General features: G+C 49.0%; 1 protein-coding gene across 2 annotated transcripts in view; it reads left to right on the top strand.

Moving 5' to 3' along the window:
- The window catches only part of STARD13 (StAR related lipid transfer domain containing 13), a 205,160-nt gene that overhangs the window by 48,392 nt on the left and 139,639 nt on the right, over positions 1–17,129 (top strand). The window contains exon 1 of one of the 2 annotated variants that reach the window (XM_004449661.4): positions 2,036–2,312. The exons of the other annotated variant lie outside the window; for it this stretch is intronic. Within the exon in view, the coding sequence (XP_004449718.2) occupies positions 2,144–2,312 (169 nt within the window). The 5' untranslated portion in view covers positions 2,036–2,143. Of the gene's footprint in view, positions 1–2,035; positions 2,313–17,129 lie in introns of those variants that run through there. 2 annotated transcript variants of the gene reach the window in all.

The following is a 17,129-nucleotide window of genomic DNA, read 5'->3' on the forward strand; positions in this document are numbered from 1 at the left end:
GAAGGATGCCACGAACAGCTGCTGAGCAAAGCCTGCTAAGAAGGGACAACAAACGGATGATTGAGAGAGACCCGCCTTTCTTTTCCTACCATGGCGCTGCCTCAAGGTCACAGCGCTTGCCTGCTATTGCAGGGTCCCTTGGAAGAGGCTCTCATTTGCTGTAAAATGGAGAACATTCTGGTGCTGCGCCCTGGCTCCTTGCCATAGTGGGGCAGTTACACATGCTGAGCTGCTCCGAGGATAGGGCTAGCAAAATTTCCACGGCGAAAGGCGGCGGGACTGTCCACAGCTACGGCGTCACCGTCACAAGAACCGAGGCCCCAGTTTAAGCCCTACCAGCTTTTCATTGCGAGTTTTTCATCATTTGGACTATAATCCCAGGCCAGACTGCTCTCAGTAGAGTCAGCCAAATATCAGAGCAACTCGGCCCTAGCTCCTTTATCCAAAGCTTACTCAGCCCAGGCTCAGAACTCACTAGCATGTTTTCTACGAGCTTTTTTGCTCTTCCATCAGACAGTATTAAAGAGGAAGGATAGGAAAAATGATTGTACTTATTCCCACGTGTACGCTCGTTTTAGCTAAATGGAATTCCTGGCTGTTCCCAGAAATAGCCCCCCTCTTGATGCACAAGAGCATCCACTGCCCTGCAAAGCCCCCCCAGCCTCTGTCTGCCAGAATCCACCCCTTTAAAGCCCCTCCCCAGCCACCTCTGTGTGTGCGGCCTGCTGTGCCCAGCCTGATCCGAAACACTGACACTCACGCAGCACTTGGGAGGCCCTTGCACAGGCGCGTGCTGTGAACGTCCGCTGGCTCCTCTGCCTGGGCGCCAGGGCCGGCCTCTGGTCTTTACGTCCTCCACGGTGGTTCTTGCTCAGTGCTTTCAATGGGATGGACGCCTCACAGTATTTTGCTTCTCGGTGATTTAAACACTGAGGAAGTACAGGAATTTACTCTTTACCTTTATGCAAAAAGAGTTTCCTTCTAATAGTAAGGATATTTTCAACAGAGTGGAAACAACCTGCTCCAGCCCCAGTGGCTTGTTGAAATAAATGATGGGATAGTCATATAATGCTATGTTTTCTAAAGCCTTTACAAAACATGCCTGAGGATCCCCAACCTGGGTGCCACCTAGTAAGGGAAGTGACTGATGTCAGCTGGGGATAAAGCAGAGACATAGAGAGAGGGATTCGTTCACTTGGCTCTCCATGCTATCATTGAAAAAAAGCGCAAGTGAAATTATAAATGGCAACTGAGACAGTAGGGCGCGGCAGGGACTGTGGCGAACCACAGAGCACAGAGCCTCGCAGCATGCAGTTGAGCTCTGGGAACCAGACCAATCCATTTATCCGCCACCGACTTACAAACCTCTGCTTTGACATTTTTTTTGGCAGAAAATGTTTCTAATCATTAAGTGAAAGAAGTAGGTTATGCAGTGGGATGCCCAGGAGGGTACTGAATCCAATCATAATCGTGTGCATTTGGGTGTGTGTGCATCTTGATGCAGGCAAAGGGAACAAACCTCGGAAAGGAGATAAGCCAAAATGTGGTTTTATGTAAGAAAAAGAAAAAAGTAAAGAAACTGGGGCAGCCGAAACCTAGAAGGGGAGTGGAGGCTTGAGAAGGGCCTCTTCTGTCCTTTGCCTGTGGCTGGTCCCCAGGAGCCCTCGCCCGGGTCCCAGAGCAGCAGGACGCTCTGCAGTGAGTGCGCCCTTGGAGCGGAAGCGCGGGAAGCCGGCTTCCCCTGCAAAAAGCTCAGCGTGATGCCTTTCTAACGCAGCTGCCCCTGCTTCTCGGCCACCTTCCCCGCAGCCCCCTCGTAGGGGCTGAGCGCCCCGGCCTCCCCCGCGCGTGTCCCCGCGCGCCGCCCGCCCCCACGCTCAGCCTCCCCGCGGGCCGCACGTCGGGGCGGGCGTGGGGCTGCGGGGGGCAGAGCCCCTGGGCCTGCCCGCGCCGATTGGCTCCCCGAGGCCACGTGCGGGCCCGGGGGCTGGAGCTGCGAGCCGGGGCTCGGGGCGCCCTGCTGGCCTGGCGCTCCCGTCGGCCGCGCGCTGCCCGGCCGGGTGCCTGCTGCGGGGCTGGCGCTGGGGACGCGCGGACGCGGCCAGCAGGGCGGCCCGGGGCGGCGCTCCACAGCCCCGCCGAGATGTTGAGGCAGATGCCCCGGAGCGCGGCTCCCGGCTGCTACTACCTGAGCCCCGCGTCCGCCGAGGGCCAGGAGATCTTCTTGCGATTTGACCAGACCGCAAGATGCTCTCCCTACAGGATGAGCCGGATCCTTGCCCGCCACCAGCTAGTGACCAAAATCCATCAAGGTGAGTGGCCGGGGCGCGCGCCGCCGCCCAGCCTGACCGCTCTTGGCTCCGTTTCGTGCTAACCCAGTTTCTTCTTCTGGTGTTCACTTTACAAAGACACGGATTTCTATGTCCCGGTGCACGGAACTAACTTTGAAAAGTAACTTTGGGCTGGCAGTTGGCAGGACACCCTGACGGCGTTCAGCTGCTACGTAATTCAACCAAAAGTGCACCAAAAAAGTTCATGGCAGAACGGCCAATCATAAAGTTCCAGCATGTACGTGTATGTCTACAAATAAGAAAGATTTCCTGGCATGTGTTTTGTTGATTTTCTGCAGATTCCTCACACCCTTTCACATTTAAAACGTGTTTATTTAATGAATAAAATGTTTGTTTAATTAGGAGAGGGGGAAAAAAAGCAATTTCTAACCTGCCCAGACTACAACGTCTACCCTGTCCTGACTATTTCAAATACCCTTAGAGCGAAGGGAGACAAGAAAGAATTGTATTTGTCAGATCTTCAGACTGACAACCAGAAGGACCCTCTGCTGTGTGTATTTAAAGTGAGTAGCAGTAGCTGTAGCTGTAGCTGGTGCTGGTTTATTGATGTTTTTCTGGAATGACTATGTCTGCTAACCTCAGAACAAATCCTGTGCCCACTCCCAGAAGCCCTGGCTTCCTAAGGAAGAGGCGAGAGCTGTTGATTGAAAACTGCTCAGTGCTCTTTCATTTTCTGTCGAAAATCATCAGCAGGCTGGAAATCACTAAAACTAGCCATTTTCCAAAAAAAGTTGAAAACTTGCCCTTTAGCTTAGGACAGGTTCGTAGAAGCAGAATGAACATTCTTAAGAAGCCCCCGAGGGGCCCATTTCAAAGACACCCAAGTGTCCACATGGACACAATCGGTTAATGACGACCCACACCCGGGCTGAAAAATAACTGAATTATTATATTGGTGATACACGATTTTACCAGGAATTGCTAGAGCCATTACAAAAATACAGTTTCCGCTTGGGAAAAAAAAGTTTAAGGTGATATTGAATTTCGGAGGGGAAGTTGGGGTTTGTAATCACGAAAATCTTATTGTAAGGTATCCAAAAGGAACAATATGTATTCTAGTGAGCAGCATTTGATGAGATTGTTTCCTTGGAAATGAGGTTTTGTTTATAAAGGTTCAGGAACTGGCCATGTGTGAAGGATCCTGTACATACCGGGCTGATTCCGGAAGGATATTATGTCATTCCATAAACTCTGTGTGCAAGTCTCATTGAATAGAAACAAAAGTAGTCCCTGTGGTTTGATTTTCAAATATGTTAGGTGGAGACTGAAAACCAGGTCCATTTTAGTCTGGGGGTCTGTGATGATGGTGCTGGACCAGGCACCCCCATCCGTGTGGCCGGGGGCTCTGGCTGTGGGGTGATGCTCCGTCGTCGATCACAGCGTGCCGTCGAGTGCCTGGCCTGAGGACAGCTGCACGAGACTAGTTGAAAATCGCTTTGCAAATCTCTTTTGATGACTTCACAATACTTATTTTATTTTACAAATATATCTTTTTGGAATGCATTATTTTTTTCCCATAGAGGTTTTGAAGTAATGAGCCCATGCGTTACCACTGAGAGTGCCTTCTCCCTCAGCTGGGCACGTACTCTGAATCTGGGTTTCGGTTTTTACCAAATCAGAGAATTTGAGGATCCTCACTTTTTTATGTTGGCAATGGAATATTTGAGAACAATGAAAGCCTAATGAAAAATGGAAAGTGGCAATTGAGATCATAGGGAGGCAATAAGATTCTAAGGTGACGAGGAAATTGTGATTTGTTAATATCGTGCAACCTGCTACTAAGACAGTGAAAAAGCAGACGTGAAACCATTTTATTGGGTTGAGGTTTTTAAGAAGATGGTTTACTGGGATATTAGAGAAGACTGACTGGGCATATACCATGTATTAGGCACTGTTCTGGGAGCTTTATATATACTTCAATTTATTTTACCATCAAAAAAGTCTGTAGTTAAGGACTACGACCATACCCATTGTAAAGGTGAGAAAACAGGCGAGAGCATTTAATAACTGGTCCACACAGAAGGAGCAGGTATTTGAATAAACTCTAGAGCTCCTGCTCCCCTTACTCTAGCCCATCTTCTGTTTTTTGAGTGCTAACGTAATGATTGATTTTTGGATTCTTTAATATGCTAAAGACCCATCCGTCTCTTATGCTCAGGTCTCAGCTCTGAGCTGTATCACAGGGCAGAACTGGTCACTCGTGTGGTGTTTCCACTCAGGCTGTTTTCCTCTTGTGGAACCAAATGGTATGTGTTTTATTCTCCTCCAACAGCTGAGACCCAATAGTGCGTGATGCCAGGTGTTTAACTGGTGGCCCAAAACCGTTTAAAGTTTATCAAGTGTATATGAAATGAAGAATATCATCAGTTTTTGTAGTTCACTGACAGCCCCCTCGGTAAAATGGGTTGCATGAGTCCACTTTGGATCTCTTGGGGCACTTAGTGCACTCCTGCCATGTGGGCCTCGCTGCTCACACTCATCTCTGGGCTGTTTGGAATGGCACAAACAAGTGTCAGCTGCTCCCCGCTGACCTCAGTGCAGAAGCTGCTCCCGAAGGCGGGGCGTGACTCAACAGCAGATGCCCCCGTGGCGAGGACGGGCGAGGGGAGGAGGAGGGGAGCCTCTGATGATGCATCGGATCAGAATGAGTCCCCAGGCCCAGGCTGGATCTCAACTTGTTCATTTTAGGGTGTGCTCCAAGACAGACAGGCGCCCTGCGCCCTCGCCTTGTGCTCAGGCCAGGAGTTGTATGTCCCATGGAAAGGGAGGAGGCGCTCAAAATCCGGGGTTGATGGAGAGGGGAAGTTGACCGTAAGTCCTATGACCCATCAACCCTGCCCCATCCTTGCCTGAATCAATAGGAAATGTGTTGTAGGAAAGAGAATAGAAGGAATACTGGTCTTCACTTCCCTCACAGGCCAGCGCTAGTTCGGACATGATAGAGGATGCTGAGGAACTGGACAAAGAGCACGTTAGGCTGAGGGAGGGGAGAACTGGCTTTCTCCGTCTTGACGTGCTTTCCCATGGTGTAGGGGCGCGCCGTGCGCTAAAGTCTGCATCCCTGCGCGTGCGCCTTGGGGCGCTCCAGACCAAGGCAGATACATGAGTGTGACCTTTTGCTTTGTGAAAGGCCGTGCTGCTGAACTTTTTTTTCTTTTTTATAGATTTATTTATTTATTTCTCCCCCCCCCCCCCCCCCCCCCCGTTGTCTGCTCTCTGTGTCCATTCACTGTGTGTTCTTCTGTTTCCGCTTCCATTCTTGTCAGCAGCACCGGGAATCTGTGTTTCTTGCTGCATCAGTTCTCCGTCTGTGCGGCACCATTCCTGGGCAGGCTGCACTTTTTTCACATGGGACAGCTCTCCTTACGGGGCACACTCCTTGCACATGGGACTCCCCTACGTGGGGGACACCCCTGCATGGGAGGGCACTCCTTGCGTGCATCAGCACTGCACGTGGGCCAGCTCCACATGGGTCAAGGAGGCCCTGGGTTTGAATGCTGGACCTCTTGTGTGGTAGGTGGGTGCTCTATCTGTTTAGCCAAATCCGCTTCCCAGGCTGTTACACTTTTAAAGTTTAAAAAACAGCACGGTATAGACCAGATGGCACTACAGTGTCTGGAACCAGGAAAAGGAGCTCAGTGGTCCAGACTCCATGTGGAAACCCTCCCACTCATTTATGTGGCAAGTTTCCCATCTTCTCTGAGCCTTCATTTCTTGATGAGAAGATGAAGGGGTGAGGGCAGTGGTTGTGGAGGTTTGTCCTGGGCCCTAAGTTCTGTAATTCTGTAGCTCAGTCGGGAAGTGCCTGCCCAACACAGTAGAGCGCAGGGAAACTTAAACCTAAGGTAATAGAAGCGAAAGGCAGCAGCAGTTTTGTAACGGAGAACAAACCAATGGCTTGTTTTTCTAGGACTTTTCCAGAGCGTGGTTAAGTGGAAGTCAGATTTTAGCTCAATCTCTGACACTAAGCAAATTTTGTAATCTGGGCCATATCACAATTTCTGTGATACTTTTTCCCTTCTTTAAGGGTTTGGATAAAGGGTTTGATAATCTCAAAAGTCCCCAGCATCTCCAAAATTCTAGCATTCTCTGACCACAGGTATTGCCTCGAGAGAAAGACATTTATAATGTGCATTTTGCTTATTATGTCGTTCAGTATCGGCCTGGACAGGCCTCTTGGAGACCTGTTTGACTCTTCCTATCAGTTAATAGAACTTTAGGAAGGCAAGTCTTTCAGACTCTTTACATGTCAATAGAACCTACAAGTTCAATAGAAGCTGGTGGAAACCTTGCTTTCCCAGGAGGCCAGTGCAGCTGCTGCCGGCCTGGCCTGTTGGGAAGATGTGGGGCTGGGCAAGGCCCGGCGGGGAACCCGGGTCTTCTCAGTGAGAGCTCAGTAGAGAATGTCCTACGCGCAAAGCCTTGCACTACTGAGGGAAGTAGGGAACGTGGACTCGCATTTTCATTGGCTGTCATCCGGAGAGTATTTTTAAACAGAGAGAGCACCCAGGCTGAAGCTGGAGTGGATGGAATAAATGGCCTCTTCTCTGTCCCCAGGGAAGGCGAGTGGGCACACGTGATGTCCCCGCCTCATGACTCCATCAAATGGCATCTTGGGAATTTGCCCGATCCAAGCGGTGGCCTGAGACCACACCAGCTGGGCAGTGCCAGTCTGAGTTAAACAGGCATTTGGTTTTTGGGGATTGCCCTTTCTCTGTGCTTAGGACTTCTTATCCTACTTTTCACAGAGGAAGCCCTGGCCGCCGGAGGGATGGAACCACAGTCAGGGTGGGAAGCCTCACTCGTGGATTGCTCAAGTTCTTTTCCACGCAGCAGAGTAGCCACATCACAGGTTCACAGCCCAGGAACCAGAGCCTCTTCTGCTCAGTGCCCGTGTACATAGTGGAGACTGTTTAAGCCAAAGCTAGAGGAAAAGCCATGAAGTGAGTTAAGTCAACTAGCTTTGAGTAGCTTTTGTAGAAGTCTTGCAAAGAAAAACTGTGGTGACCCAGAAACAAAGACTAGAGGGAAGGTGGCAAGTAAGCGATATGCTTGTGCGTGTGTGACAGTTTCGCATCAGTGATGCTTGCTCCCGTATGAAGTTCAGCTTTAGCCAAGTGACTTCTGGAGCGACACATCCCTGCCTTTATTAGCTCTGATTTTATAAACACACATTCCAGATGCAGGCGGTTGCCAAATCCAAGCTCTTTGACATTAACTTAAGTAAATGGAAATCCACTTTTCTAATATCTATTTCACTCTCTAATCAGTGCTTTAATTCTCAGTAAATCCTGGACGGTGGTCAATGCTTTTATTGCAAGATTTCTCATTTTCTTCCAACTTAATCCTTGACGATTTAGAAGCACAAATATATTAGCTTGCCAAAGGTGGCCAATGCAAAGTACCAGAAACGGGTTGGCTTTTCTAATGGGGAATTTATTAGAGGAAAATCTTACAGTTCAGGGGTTGTAATAATGTCCAAATCAAGACACCGTCAGAGATGCTTTCTCACCAGAGGCAGGCCCTGGGGATCCTGGCCACCCGCCGTGTGGCACGACAAGATGGCGGCAGGTGTCTGCGAGGTCGCTGCCTCCTCAAGGCTCACCGTCTCCCAGAGCTCAGGCACGGGGCTCATCTCTTTCTAGTCCTCCCCTCCCGGCTTCGGCTGCACCGTCTTCTCCCTGAGCCCAGCTGTGGGTGATCAGGCACGTGGCTCGTCCCCTCAGCCTTGAGCTGCTCCGTGGGCCCAGCCTCTGGAGGCCTCGTGCCTCAGCTTTGGCTGCTAGTTGACCCTCCCGTCCTCTCTCACACAGCACCATCAGAATGGTGGCTTCCTCTTCTCTGTGTGTTCTCCATTTAGATAAGACCCAGCAAGAGGGCAGAGCTCTAAGCACTGATTCCGTGCAATCAAAAGTGATCTAATCAAGTGATCTCGTCAAGATTCCTTGACTGAATCAAACTAGAGGCCCCATCTACACTGTTTTTACAGGCCCAGGAGCAGGTTAGCTTCAGAGCTTTTATGGGGTCCACAAACCAGGATATTCTACCCTCTGGACCCCCAAAATACACATAAAAACATTCACAGAAAAAACATTCAGTACATCACAATATTTCAAAAAGGCTTAAACCATCTCAGTAGCAATGCTAAGTACGAAATCAAATCAAAATCAGTTATAGGCATGCAATTGGTCTTGGGTCAAAATTCCCCTCTGGTTATAGACCTGTGAATCTTACAAAACAAATTATCTGCTTCCAGTATACAAAGGAGTGACAGATATAGAATAGACACTTCCATTGCCTTAAGGGGAAACTGGAAGGAAAACAGGCGTCACCGGGAGGACACGGTTCTAGAAACCTGCAGGGCCTACTCCACTAGATTCAAAGTCTGAGGTCATCTGTAGAATGAAGTTTTCTTCTGCTGGGGCCTCACAGGGGCCCACACCCTCCACAGGCTTGCCCAGTGGCCATCTTCTCGGTTCCACCCTCTTCAAACAACTGGGTGCTGGTCTAGCTCTGGACCTTACCATCCAGAAAATTAGGGTGACGGTCACGCTTTCCCTAATCTCCGAGCACAGTCTCCACTCTCTTGGTAGTGTGAGGTGGTGGCAACGTCCTCCCTAATCCCTGGCACGCGCACCCTCAGAACAGTGGGGTGGTGACCTTAGTCCCCCCAACCACCAGGGAAGGCCGCCTCCTCCAAAGCAGGGGCAAACTCACCCTTCCACACGCATCGGTGGGGTCCCTCTCTCGGCCCGAGAAGATGTCTTCAGTCCAGACCTCAGTTTCCACGATTGTGCCCTTGAAGCGGTTTCTCTGTCAGTCTGCCCCTCCCTGTCCTTTACAGCACACACCGATAGTGGGTTTGTTCATGCAGATCTCACTCATAGCTCGTTGGCTTTGCATGAAGTCCTAGATCACCGCATTTCTAGTCCTGACCTGCGTGGAAATGACTGCCCGGTTCCCTGTTCAGTTAAACCCTCACGTGGCAAGTGACTGCTCTCTGGGGACTTGTTTTCCAGAAGCTCATCATTTCCCAAATCATCAATTTCTGGTTTCTTTGTACCCAAGAGTTCAGTTCTAAGCTTCTCTCTCTCCTCTTGCATTTCAAAGCCAGGTCACATCTTCTATATTAAGTTTGGAAATCTCAGCGAAATGTCCAAGCCCATCACTTTCAAATTCTGCCTTCCATCCAACATCAGGAGTCAATTTTTCCAAGTTTTCTGCAACTTTAAAGCAAGGATCACTTTCTTCCCAGCGAGCATTTCTGTCAAAGTCCTTACCAGAACTAACCTCAGGGTCTGTATCCCCACCAACAGTCTCTTCAAAGCATCCAGGCCTTTTCTATCAAGCACCTCACGATCCCTCCAGAATCTGCCCCTCTCCCTTTGGTAAAACTGTTCCGGCATTTTGGTACTTGCAGGGAGCACCCCCACTCCCCTGGTGCCAATTTCCGTATTAGTTTGCCAAAGGCAGCCAATGCAAAGTGCCAGAAATGGGTTGGCTTTTCTAATGGGAAATTTATTAGGGGAAAACCTTACAATTCTGAGGTTGTAAAACTGTCCAAATCAAGACACCATCAGAGACGCTTTCTCACCGAAGGCAGGCCCTGGTGATCCTGACCACCTGCTCTGCGGCAAGGCAAGATGGCGCAGGTCTCTGCCAAGGTCCCTGCCTTCCCTCAAGGCTCACATCTCCCTCAAGGCTCACCATCTCCCAGAGTTCAGGCACGGAACTCAACTCTTTCCAGTCCTCCCCTCTCAGCCTCGGCTACGCCGCCTTCTCCCTGAGCCCAGCTGTGGGTGATCAGGCATGTGGTTCATCTCCTCAGCCTTGAACTCTCCACAGGCCCAGCCTCTTGAGACTTCGTGCTTTGGCTTTGACTGCTAGCAGTCCTCGAGTCTTCTCTCACACAGCACCATCAAAACGGTAGCTTCCTTTTTTCTGTGTGTTCTTAGTTTATATAAGACTCGGCCAGAGGGCAGAGATCCAACCCAAGTCAGGCCTCACTGAGGTAGTGCAATCAAAAGCAATCTAATCAAGTGATCTAATCAATGTCCCTTACCTGACACTAAATCAGAAGGGCCCATTTAGACTACGTTTAGGGTTAGTGTAATGGGTTAGCTTTCAGAGCATAATTTTGGGGTTCACAGAAGACACACCAGGGCAAGAAGTTACAAAACAAATCATCACCATAACATTTTATGTAATCTAAGTATTTTTTAAAAATAAATAAAAAATATATTTAAAAAACAACAACAAAAACAAAAAACCATAGAGAGAACTCCAGTACCACCCCTCCCCAAATGTATTCACTAGATACTTTTGGACATTGTACTTATTTTTTAATAAACATTTATGTTAACATGAAAAAACAACAACAAAACAATCATCAATGGGGATCTGAGAAATGTCAATTGACCCAAAACAAATTTAGAGAGGGAGAAAATGTGACTTGGGTTTTGGTAAACCTCTTATATAAAGGGAAATAAAGAGTTTTTTGAGGGAGACAGGTCACTTATGCACATCCTCTGTCTCTGCGCTTCGTTAGCTTGAGAACAAAGTGGTAAGACTAAAAAGGAAGGTAAAAGGTAAGAGAAATTAGAAGAACCCTATCATGAACTGGAATGGAATTAGGATCATAAAAAAATTGTTTGCTTTCTTTCCAGGGACAATCTGAATATTCTGATACGGGGAAAGACAGCATGTATTAATTTCATTCTACCTCATTACCTAAAGGTTTTGAAGTGGTTTATAGAAAAATATATGATTCAATAAGATGATAAAAAAAATAAATCTGATGAAAAAAAATGTAGATCAAAGATTAAAAAACAAACAAAACAGAGATATTTCATTGAAAGGTGATGTAAAGTGAAAGGCCCTGGGTAATTTTTTAAAGTGGGCTGCTAATTTGACTTGAGTTTCCCTAGTCTAAGCCAAGAGGAAAACACAGATTTAGTATGTCGATAAGGTGAAAACATACCAGCATAGCTTCTCCCGGGACTCAAAATTTGGGAGAAATTTCTCCGTAAGAACTTGGTATGTGAAAGCAATTTCTCATACATATCTCATAAAAGGAACACTGCAAGCTCTACTGCATGGTGCTTTCAAATATTCCTTCATTAAATTCAGTAGGAGGTCTCGTGATTGTTTCTTATAGCATCCTGCAGTGGAAGTGGAGGAGTAATTACAAATTATAATTCAGTAAAAGTATTTCAGGGTGGGATGGAGTGGGTTCAAACAAGGAGGTTTAGGTATGCTGCCCCTGATTCTGTGGATTAATTTAGAAATAACCTGGAGATTATCAAGTGCCAAGTACTCCAAGTCTGCTTCTCAAAGCACCAGCCTCATTAGATCTAAGTTACTCAGGAGATAATGTTTCTGAGGTTAATTTTGGAAAATACTTTCCTTCTTAGAAATTCACACTTATGAGAAGCTCAGAGAAATTCTGCAGAAACTAGTTGAATTTTGCTTAAACAAGTATGTTTGACCATGAAATCATTTTTCAGCGGATACCAGGAAGTGTCATCTTGCAAAACCATCATTCCCTGAGGAACGCAGTTTGGAAATGCTCCTTTCGGCCACCACGTGGCCTACAGTTAATGTCGATAACTCTCCTTGAATCTGTTTCGTGCCTGGATTGGGCAGAAGATTGCTTGAATTTCTGTTTTGGAGAGTAAGGTGGCAAGTGTTCCGTGTTTTCAAATAAAGGAAGTTCCATATACTTTAAAAATCAACTGGCTGCAGTCAGGATGACGTTTTTTAATGAAATTAGACAACGAAACAGAGGTTCTCACCTCGTTAAGTGGCACCTCCACATTGGCAGGGCTGAAATCTGAAGGGACAGCTGGACTGGCCGAGCTAATGATTAGAACCATAAGTGGGACGCATCCAGGCTCCAGGAGCTCTCCGGGGCAGGCGCTGGAGGGCCAAACTCAAGAGGTGACTGCGTCCTCGGGCTCGGGTTTGCCTGCTCCGTGGCTGGTCTGGGGCCCTGGGTGAGTCCCGAAAGGGGCTGACGTTACTGCCACCAACTCAGGATATTCCATCCCAGCTGGGAAGTGGTGCTTCCGCCCTCAGGAAGAAAGCAGGAAACTCCTCCGGAGGTCAAGGTTCTCCTGGCTGGCCATCGGGGAGGCAGGGCCGGGGCCGCTGACGCTGGCCTGTCATGCATAGCTCGGGGCAATTTCTGACTTCAGGGTCCCAAACTGTTTTTGGTTATATAAAACCTCTCTCCGTAGGACAGAATAAAGTGAACTGCTCGATCACTTCAACTAGTAAAATCTTGTGGTTGAGTTGTTCAAGCAACTCAAGTTTCCCCCGGAAGCCCGCGAGCCCTTTCTGAAGGTATTTTCCCGCTGCTGGCAGGAGAGAACCCATTAGCATTTGCACGATGAGCGATGCTTTTTGAGGGAAATCCACGATGTGTTCAGCAGCATCCGCGGACGCTGTGAGGAATCAGCTGCGCTGGCTCGCCCAAACACGGGGCTGTGACGTTAGGTGGCCTGGTGTGGTGACACACAGGTTGCTGTGAAAATTGACTGGTGGTTGAAATGCCACGACTTCTCTTTTTGAGAAGCTTGGGATCTAAGGGAATTTAAATGGGGCACTTTGGTCAGAAAAAGGAAATGAATGGAAGTAAACCCCAAATAAGTCCCAGGAATAAGCCACAGGAATGCTGACAATTGTACCTGTCCGACAGAGACAGAGTGCACTCAGCTACCCCTGCTCTGTGTCGCCCTGCCTTCGCAGCCCTGGACTGAAAGATGGGGTGAACGAGTATAGGGGAGAGAGAGGCAGAGACTAGAGGAACTTGCAGTTGGGGTGCCCCTAATTTACACGTCAGTCTTTTGAACTGAGAAGGCGCTCTCTCTCCCTGCATTCCACCTTCCTCTTGCTGGTTGATTTTGAGAACCCTATGTGTGGAGGGGAAGAAATTCGATCAAGAGTCAGTCTCTCTAAGTAAACAGGAACGTTTCACATACATTTGTATTCTCCAAGTGACACTCTAGAAAAAATTTGTACAGTCGTAACATCCATGTTTTACTCTGAGGGTTTTACTGCCCTGGAATTATTCATGATATTTAAAAGTACTACAAGAAATAATAATAAGATTCACAAAGTCAAGCATCATGATTTTCCAACCATCCCCAAGCAAGTAAGTCTACAGTTCTTAATAAAATGACTCTCTCCCAGATGCTGTGAGGGACATGTTACTCACTAAATATTTCTCAAAATAGAGAAGGAAATTATTCAGTCACATACCTGCCCTCACTGAGCCAACGCGCGTGTCTACAGGTCCTCCCTAACTGAAATGCCTTCACGTGTCTTTTTGGCCTCTTTTGGGTAAGAATACGTGCTAATCCCCCTTCCCTGCAAATTCAGATCCTCGGAACATTAGCCTCTCGTTCTACCTGCTGTTTAGGAGGAAGGTTGAAAGCAGATAGAGCTACATAGACATTCTGATTACTGGTTGCCTAGAGAAAGGAAGGGTAAAAAATTTTTGGCAAGAACGGAGGGAAATCAGTCTTGCAGCATATCTTGAAGGAAGACTGCAAAGGAATTCCACTGACCGAGCTCCTCGGCGGCCCGGCCTAACAGGGCAGGATGTCACTCCCCTTCTGGACGGCTGTGGCTATCTCGGGCCATGGCAGCCTGTCTGTGGGGATTGCTGGGCAGCTGGTGAAGTGATGGCATGGAGCGGAGACGGATGCGGTTTGCTCCGTGCCATCTGCTGTGATAGTCTTCCAAGAGTTATTCCGTTGACAGGATTTTGAAACCTGTGTTGGTCTTTAGCAGCAAGTAATTTAAACATGCTGGTTGAATTTCAAGAAACACTTTCTTCTCATTTCAACTGCCCCATGGAACAGGAACACTGTCCATTCAACCCAAACTCCAAAGTTTCTACATATACCATTTGGAAGAATTGGAAGACTTTGGAGCCAGGCAGCTTGAATTCGAACTCCAGCTCTAGTGGAGTGACCTTGGCCAATTCACTTAACATTTCTAGCCTTCAGTTCCCTGTTGTTGCCAGGATTAAATGAGAGAATATAATTCAACACGGAATACAGCGCCTGGCACGTGTATAAGAGAAAATATCCGTTAAACCAGCACCCACGTCCTTGGGGCCCTCAAGGCACGGTCTCAGGACAGGAAGAGTGAACTACGGGTGTTCTACACCAGATTTACTGAAGCAGGCATGCATTCCACCACACACTCCAGTGGCCTCAAAAAGTGTCAGCCACAAAATTTGAAATGCAAAAGGATTTTCTCTCAAGCAGTCATGAAAGCCTTCACCTTCCCCAGTCGCGGTTTCTTATACGTAGCAGTTTTTCTCTCTCCATTGCCTGGAACCGACCTCAGGTGGTGGGTTTGGGCCAGGCTTCAGGTAGTAGCAGCGCCGCTGCTCGCAGTCCTCCAGCCCTAAGAGGGAGAGTTCCCGGCAGGGAGAGGCCACAGCCTTTGGACCCCCTTGATGGGGGTCGCCGAAGCTGAGAGAGGCCAGCAGTGCTGTGCTGCCGCGACGCTCCGTGGTGGACGACGGGCAGGTCCCCCGCGCGTGAGTGGGGCAGGGCCCGCAGCCGCGTCACTAAGAGCGGTCAGCGCCACATTTGGTGTGCACGGTACTCCTCAGAATCCAGATATCTGCTTTACGGCCCTATTTTCTCAGCAATCCAGAATCACTGTGCGTCTCCTGCCGTGCAGTGTCTGCAGCGGGGACGCCACCAAACGTAAATTCGGGGTGACCATGACTAAGTTGCCTAAGTCTTCCGGACCGAAATTTCCTCTTGGATGTGAGTGGTAAACCGAGCATTCCTAACCGACGTTCCAGAAAGCCGGTCGCGTGTCTTGCCAAGTCTAGAGCGCCAGTAGTCATGGAGCGCGGCCTCAAGATGACAGCGCGTGCTGACGCAGTGGGTGGGCCCGAGGTTTATTTTCTTTTGCCAGTTTTATTTGTCACACAGAAAAAGAGGGGAAAATAATTTTTCTGGCATGCCCGTGCTTAGCAAGCCCTGTGGTTGATACTGCTTGCATATTTTCCTATTTAATATTTTACTTAGAACAAACGTTGGAGATAGATATCACTGTCCTCCCCCTTTCAGCAGAGGAAAGATCATCACAGACTGAAAGCAAGTGGATTTAAAGCATAAAAGAAGATTTGAAAAAAACTGATCTGAACTATACCCCCTCCCAGTTGTCGTGATTTTCTGATCTGATAAGTTAATGATGGGATTTTTGTAATTTTATGGAAGCTTTGAAGGTTTACATGCCTTTGGGTAGAGCAGACGATAGAAAAAGATGGAAAATGCAAACTTTTCGAATGCCCAGTTGACAACTTAAAAATGAAGTCCTCCGTTGCGCACACCCATGCAAACAAATTGCCAAAGAAGCCTTCATCGTGCATTTCCTCCAAGGATTCAGGGCCTTTTAACTGAGGAACATCCTTCGTGTTTGCTGGATCTCTCGGCCGCGAAGGAGTGCATGGATAAAATCCCTGTCGTCTGTTGCAATTTGTTCTTAGATTGAATGGATTAAAATCTTGACAAATGAACATTATGGAGTCTTTTTCTTCCTTTATATTGTGGAATGTAGGTACACTTATCCCCCACCCCCCATTTAGAGGATCCCCCACAAAGGGAAGGAAACATGGGTCGGTGCAGGCGCCCTGCGTCGTCATTTCAGGCGTTCCCCGTGGCCCTGGCAGAAGTCCCGTCCCGTAGGCTGACACTCGACGCCTGCGGTGGGAAGGCGCCTGCTTGGTGGCAGGACCCCCTGCCGAGCAGCCCCACGTGTTTGAGGACATGTGTAAGGCTGTGTCGTACTCCTGGATTGGGAAGCTTTGGCCCCAGAGCCTGTCTTTGGGAGGCCCCGACAGGTGCGTTTGCGGTTTTTCCGACTCTGACGTGTTCAGTCCCGTTCTCTGAATCCCTCCTTTGGAGATGGCTTTTCACTTCGTTTTGTCGTCCTCTGTACAAGCACGTTCGTCCGAGTGGGCTCTTGAGCAAAGCACAGACTTGTTTGCTGTAATAAGGAAACTTGGCCGTGAGCAGCTGTGACTGTCAAACATTAACCTGGCCGTGGAAGAGACATGGCCCTGGAGCGCAGCTCCTGCCCCGTCCACCCGGGGTGGAGCGGTCTCCTCGCCCCCAGCTCGCCCGTGCCGTTTCTGACGAGGCCACTCCATGTCCCTCTTCCCCACAAGGCTCCTCTCGACCCCCTGCCGCCGCTGGGAGCCCTCTTGGCGTCCCCGTGCGGTGCTGGCCTGGCAGCCGCGGCCTCTACCCCAGCCCTGGAGGCCGTGGGCTGTCCCGCAGTGCCAGGAGTGCCGTGTAGTGGCAACACGCTCCTTTCAGCTTGCCGTGCGTGCTCCGGGCCGCGGGCGTCTGCGCGGCTGCCCGAGGGGGCCGGGAGAGCGCAGGGTGCTGGGGCGCCCAGGGGGCGGGGTGGGGGGCAGGCTGCCGGCAGTGGTCACTGAAGCGTGTTACATTGGCGTGAAATACCTGCATCTGAGGATTGGTACTTGGACGGTGTAACTTTTACTCCATATTTTTAGCTTCCGAGGCAGGTTTGCCATACTTTATAAATAAACATAGTAACGCTATACCTGTATTTGCCCTACGGAGGGCGTACTGTGACGGAGTAGAGACAGTTTTAAACACTACACGGGTTGTTACTTCATTTGTTTTTCACAAAGACCCGAGAGGGAGGTTTCCTCTTCTGGAAAATAAACACAGAAGGGCCCACCTTGCTGTGGGCCGGGGGGACTGTGCATGTAAACCT

Source organism: Dasypus novemcinctus, chromosome 15 (genome assembly GCF_030445035.2).
Source record: "Dasypus novemcinctus isolate mDasNov1 chromosome 15, mDasNov1.1.hap2, whole genome shotgun sequence".
Classification (NCBI taxonomy): domain Eukaryota; kingdom Metazoa; phylum Chordata; class Mammalia; order Cingulata; family Dasypodidae; genus Dasypus; species Dasypus novemcinctus.